The 6,361-nt window shown below is 35.1% G+C and overlaps 1 protein-coding gene across 15 annotated transcripts in view; it reads left to right on the top strand.

Moving 5' to 3' along the window:
* Window positions 1–6,361, top strand: part of SCMH1 (sex comb on midleg homolog 1 (Drosophila)) — a 102,865-nt gene that overhangs the window by 14,009 nt on the left and 82,495 nt on the right. For 8 of the 15 annotated variants that reach the window (XM_015563166.1, XM_006762565.2, XM_006762560.2 and 5 more), the window contains 2 exons: window positions 1,847–1,915; window positions 2,342–2,365. Coding sequence is in view for 11 of the 15 variants with exons in the window: in XM_006762565.2 (XP_006762628.1) it covers window positions 1,847–1,915; window positions 2,342–2,365 (93 nt within the window). In the remaining 4 variants the exon portion in view is untranslated. Of the gene's footprint in view, window positions 1–1,845; window positions 1,916–2,341; window positions 2,366–6,361 lie in introns of those variants that run through there. The other 7 variants (XM_006762566.2, XM_015563164.1, XM_006762561.2 and 4 more) reach the window with 4 other exon arrangements.

Here is a 6,361-nt window from a genome sequence, read left to right as displayed (position 1 = left end):
ATCATAATAGAATCAGGGACATAGGAAAGGAATGGACTGACTATTCTTGGGGGGGGAAAGGGGTGTGGGAGATGCGGGAAGAGACTGGACAAAAATCGTGCATCTATGGATGAGGACAGTGGGTGGGGAGTAAGGGAGGAGGGTGGGGTGGGAACTGGGTGGAGGGGAGTTATGGGGGGAAAAAAGAGGAACAAATGTAATCTGAACAATAAAGATTTAATTAATAAAAAAAAAGAATGATGAATGAGTAGCTTCATTCATTCACCAAATGTTAACTGAGAACCTACTACTATAGTATGCAGTGGGGATACTACTAAATAAGTATACCACTAAATAAGATGTGTACCTTTCTGAAATGAGCAGCATGTAGAAGGTTCCTATCCCTTTTTGTTGTTTTCTCAGTGAACCCTGAATTAATGCACTCTCCTAAGGGCAAAGGTGAGGGAGGGAATATTTGGAGTATGAGGAGAGAGAAGGGCATATGAATTTGTTTTTTGGAAAGTAGAAAAGCAAACTTAGTAGAGAATGTGGTGTGATTTGCAGATGGTGTTAAGTAGCATTTGAGAGTTATGGCCATGAGTTTAAAGGGAGACCAGTAAACTTGCATTTGTTTTTCTTCCGTAATGAACTGTTGGGATAGGCATGGTATAGGTGGATAAGTGGCTTAAACCAGTTAGGATTGAGGCTTGGAGGGGGTCCAGAGTGTTTGCAGGAAGTGATTTTAATGAGAGATCATGGAATCTGAGCTGGGTAGGAAGAGAAGTGAAAACGTGATGGGTGATTACTGGTGAGAAAGTGGTAGATGGTCAGTAGAAGAATCTAAATTTTCAAACAAGGAAAATGTATTTCCATTATATAAGTTATATATCCTCTTTATAGAAAAATTTAAAATATATGATATTAGAAAATAGAAAGGGGAAAAGACTACAGATAGGGTGATTTAAACAATACAAATTTATTTTCTCACAGTCCTGGAAGCTGGAAGTCCAAGATCAAGGTTTCGGACGTCATTTTCTTTATGAGTCCTCTCTCCTTGGCTTATACTCAGTGGATAGAGCACCAGCCTGTGGACTGAAATGACCTAGGTTTGATTCTGGTCAAGGGCATGTACCTTGGTTATGGGCACATCCCCAGTAGGAGGTGTGCGGGAGGCAGGTGATCAATGTTTCTAACTCTCTATTCCTCTTCCTTCCTCTCTGTAAAAGATCAATAAAATGTATTTGAAAAAAAAAATCCCTGTGTCTTTACATCATCTTTTCTTTGTCCCAGTCTCTGTCCGAATTTTCTCTTCTTATATGAATGTCTGGCATATTGGATTATGGCCCACCCTAATGACCTAATTTTAAGTTAATTATCTGCTTAAAGACACTCCAAATGGTCACATTGAGATACTAGGGAGGATTTCAACATGAATTTTGGAGGGACACAAATTAGCTCATAACAGGGGTGTTCTTTGTCATTTCTTACATAATTGTTGTTATTCCATGAATATAATTTTATCCCATATTTTAACAGATAACATTATAACCTAAACATTTCTTGTTTTATTGTTCTGCCTTTGTAAAAGTTTAAGAGCTGCAAAATACGTTGTCAAGTGAATGTACTGGAATAACTTAATTAGCCTTCTCTTTTCAACATTTATGTATTTCCTCCCCCCTTTTTAGTTATGTATAAACATTACGGAAGCTATTAAAATAAAAACCTTTTTTTCTGTATCTTGAATTATTTCCTTAGAATAGAGTCTCAGAAGTACTTTATCAGAAACTATTAACACATACTCCTCAACTGGAGAAGTATTGAATCTTATATTTTCTTTGCACATGACTTCTTTTTTCATTTCCCACAGAAATAGACTGGAACGATGTTAGAAAACACAAATATGGTCATCTGTTGGAGTCTGCATCCCAATATCAAGGTAAGAAAAGTATTCTGTTTAGCATGGAAGACTTATCTGGCATCTCTCACCATAAAACCTTTGAGTGTACAAAATATTCACTGGTTAAAACAAAAGCAAATATTGCCATTTATAGAGGTATCTGTCAAAAGGAATATGCTTTGTTTTGAACTGGAAATCAGGAATTTTAGATTCTAAGTACAGATAATCCCAAATTAGCTCCATGGCTTTAGGCATAGTTGGTTAGCTTCTCTGGACTTCCATAGTTTTTAAGAGGCTTGGGTGGTATACCAGTACTTCTACAACTATTACTACTATACTTAATGTCTTTTAAAATGTGAGAGTTGGAACTCTCAAGCCCTCGGTTCACCCCCCGATCTTCACCTTTCTATCATTTTGGGTTGTTTGTCATGATGACTTATGCTGTAACATTTTTTTCTTTAATAGAAGCTACTGACATCCTGGAGTTAGGTAAGATATTTTTCTTTTGTTTCTGTTACTAAACCAATGATTAGATTATAACTAGGAAAAGAATTCCATGTGTCTATCTAAAACTAGTGGATCCTGTGCTCTTATCTACATAATGAGCCCATGTAATTCATCTCTGCTGCTATGTCAAACCCTCTTTATCAGGAGGCCACAGACCAAGCTAACAAAAACGAAGAGGGTAGGATTTAATTATAAGGAGCATGGGAACTGAACCAAACTGGAAGTAACCTCATAACTTACTAAATCCAGAACTAAAACCCCAACCATCCATAAATAAGAATTTGGTGGGATTTTCCCCAAAGAAATTATTTATGAGAGATATTGAACTGAAATGAAACCTAAGGATTTTCTAAATTTTTAACTAAATAAAAACTAAAATATTAAAATATCAAATAACAAGAGTCAGGCTAATATTGCATTTGGTTTTCATCCCTGCATAGTATACTTTAGGAGTAGGATTTGAGAAATATTGATATTGGTATTTCTCTATCAGCTTTCAAGGTTCCTATATAAACACCAGTCTTAACTTCTTAGAGTTCTTTAAAATTTTTCTACATGTTACATGTATATTGATAGCCTGATGTCTTTATCAATTTTTATTCAAGTATTATATATTTTGTTACTGCTACTTCATCTGTTCAGCTCTGTTATTGTCTATTTGCTTCCTCCACCTTTTCTTTTAATAACATTACTTTCACTGCCCACTGATAAAGATAACATAAAGTAGTAGAACACTAGACTAGGAGCCAGAACTTCTGGGTTCTTTGAAAGCCAATTCTGCCTCTTAGAAACTTTGTGACTGTGATCCTTAGTTTTTAGACTTGTCAAACAGGGATAATAATCCATCCTGCCCACTTAACAGGGTTGTTAAGAATGTTACATAAGCTAAATGGATGTGAAAACATCTTAAATACTTTTCAGTGTTGGAGGATTATTATTTTAATGCTATTCAGCAACTATCCCGGGTGTGAATTTACTAGTCCAGAAAAGAGAAGGACTATTACTTGCTTGCTTCTTTTCATTCACTCAACTTTTATTTAGCCTTTATTAAGTTCCAGGTACTTTGTTAAACAGTGATGATTTTAAAAAATTAATAAAAGATAGCCCCTATCCTTACATTAGTAATTATGATAAAATGTGATGAGCATGAAAATAAAGGTGTGAATATGATGTTATAGGAGACAGGGATACAGATGGATTTCTTTACCTGGGAAAACAGGTAAAGCCAGAAATTATTTTTTTGGTTTGGTGTTTTATCTTTAGATGATAAATTAACAGATACCAAGTTATTGATCTAAAAATCTTATGAACAGTATTTTTGAGAATGAACTATGCATCTCAAAAATTTAGCTTTGGACATTTTAGAATAACTGGGCTTTATTAATGCTGGATGTGCCACAACTTATTAACCATTTGAAAGTGCCAAGAATACATAGGATTGAGGGTATGACTTTGAAAAGAACTTGCTCTATCAGATACTTAAATTGATTATGAAATTATCTGAAACAAAGTATTCCAGGTGCTGGAATAGACTGATGGGAGGAACAGAATATAGAGTCCAGAAATAGATCCAAGTATATATAAGAAATTAACATATGATCAGTGTAACATTGTAAATCAGTGGACAAAATGATTTATTCAATAAATGATGTTAAAGCACACTTATTGAATAAAGATGAAAAAGAAGGCTCCATGTTTGCCTCATTTGTCTCACAGAGTAAATTCCAAAGAGATAAAACATTTAAATGTTAAAAAAAAAAAAAAGAAACCTGAGAAATCCTAGAAGAAAACATGGGTTAATACTTTATTATATTGAAGTAAGGAAAGTATGATATGAAAACTAGAAGCCATTAAGAAAAAAAAAAGGTTGAGGAATATAAGGGCAAATCCTATCAGACTGAGACAGAGGTGGGCAACCTTTTTGTGAGTGCGTGCCAAAACCAGCAAAATCTCTGACTCAAAATTCTGCGTGCCAACCCTAATTTTTTGAGAACATGTTACACCTACTTGATCTCTCTTAAGGTGTATGTATGTGAAGAACCTTGAAGAAATAATAAAATTCATTCGAGTGACAAAAGCACTGTATATGATGAAAAATACATTTATTTTTAATGTATACATGTTATGTAAAATTATTTATTTATCTAAGATGCACCTACACTGAATTTATCTAAAAAATAAAAAAGTCGATATTAAGAAAAAAATTGTAAATGGAAGATTATAAGAGAGGGTTTCGCGTGCCAGCAAAAGTTACTGGCATGCCATGTTTGGCACGCATTCCAGGGGTTGCCCACCCCTGGACTAAGACAAATGTCTTCAACATATATGATAGACAAAGGACTGATATCATTAATATACTAAGAACTCTTAGAATCTTGAATAAACAGAATACCTCAGTGAAAATGGCAAAATAAAATAAGTAGTGACTAATAAGCCTAAAAAGATCTTTAACTTTATTAGTAATCAAAGAATTGCAAATAAAAGCATGTGTATTTTCTTTTTTTCCTCACTAAAATTTATCAAAAGTATGGAAATGGTTAAAACAGTTTTTGCAAGGGACATAGTCTCATGTACTATTGGCAAGAATTGTATTATAATATAAAATATGTATAGTCTTTGTTCATTAATATCACTTTTAGGAATTTACCCTGAGGAATTAATCTTAAAAATGGTAAAAAGATGTGTGCATAAAGACACTCATCAAAAAGTAGAAAACACTTAAATGACCATCAGTAGTATTCAACAAATACTGCTGTTAAATTTTGTAAATTATGATACATATAAACAGTGGAACACTTTTCAGACAGTAATCTTGGAGTAGAATTTCTAGTCTAAAGACTATGAGTTACAAGAAGGCAGACTTTGGCTAACTATAAAAGTTAAAGTCTGTTGTCTGTGTCCATCTGTAATACTATCAACAATAAAGATAAATTTTTTAAAAAGTTAAAGTCTATCCATTTGTACCATTAAACAATAGCAAATAATGAGCTTCTCATCATTATAGTATTGAAGGAGAGGCTGAAGGAACCTTTTAGGTCTTAATTTTTCTATCACTTCATCAAGATTCCTTTCTTGACCATCTTATCTAAATTGCCAACACATTCTTGGCACTCTCTTTTCCTCTTACTTTGCTTTATTATTTCTTTATTTGAAAAGGTCCAGGAATTATGTAATTATTATCTAGTATCTGTGTTACCCTTGGTACCAACTGATATATATTATTTGTTTATTTATTGCCTCTCTTCCCCCTTAGAATGTGAGCTTCTTGTGGGCAGAGACTTTGTCTGCTTTGTTCTTTGTTATGTATATATCACCAGTGCCCAGAACCAGGTTTGGCATATCGTAGGTGTTCAATAAGTATTTGTTGAATGAATAACTATTAGAGAAAGGGATTCACAAATTCAATTAAGTAGATCTCTTGTACTTTACATTTTGGGGGATATTATCCTTATCTAATAAAAGAGAAACATGGTAATTGGCGTACGACTGCTACCCTTCCCATTGGCTAATCAGCGAGATATGCAAATTAACTTCCAGCCAAGATGGTGGCCGGCAGCCAGGCAGCTTAAACTGAACATGAGGCTCGCTTGCTTCAGTGACGGAGGACTCCATCGTTCCCCGCCTGCCGCTGCCGGCCTCTGAGCTTGCAGTTTGAAACACTGTTACAAATATAGAGGCTAAACAAAACCCCAGAAACCTGCTTTCAGCTAGCCGGGATCTCAGAGCTGGAGTTGAAACAGTTTTTCGAATAGAACCCAAACAAACCAGATGCCTGCTTTCAGCAGTCGAGGCCTAAGAGCTGGACCCAAGCCTCAGAGCTAAAGCTGGCCCAGAATAAAAAAAAAATTAAAAAAAGGAGCAGTTGGGAGCTTTAGTCACCCGCCAGCCTGAAAACAGCCTGCAGCCCCTCACCCAGACTGGCCAGGCACCCCAGTGGTGACCCTCACCCTGAAGGGGGTGTGACCAGCTTCAAACAGA

The sequence above is a fragment of the Myotis davidii genome, unplaced genomic scaffold (genome assembly GCF_000327345.1).
Source record: "Myotis davidii unplaced genomic scaffold, ASM32734v1 scaffold458, whole genome shotgun sequence".
Lineage (NCBI taxonomy): Eukaryota > Metazoa > Chordata > Mammalia > Chiroptera > Vespertilionidae > Myotis > Myotis davidii.
Note: the sequence above shows the minus strand (reverse complement) of the source record. Positions and strands in the feature narration are given on the sequence as shown.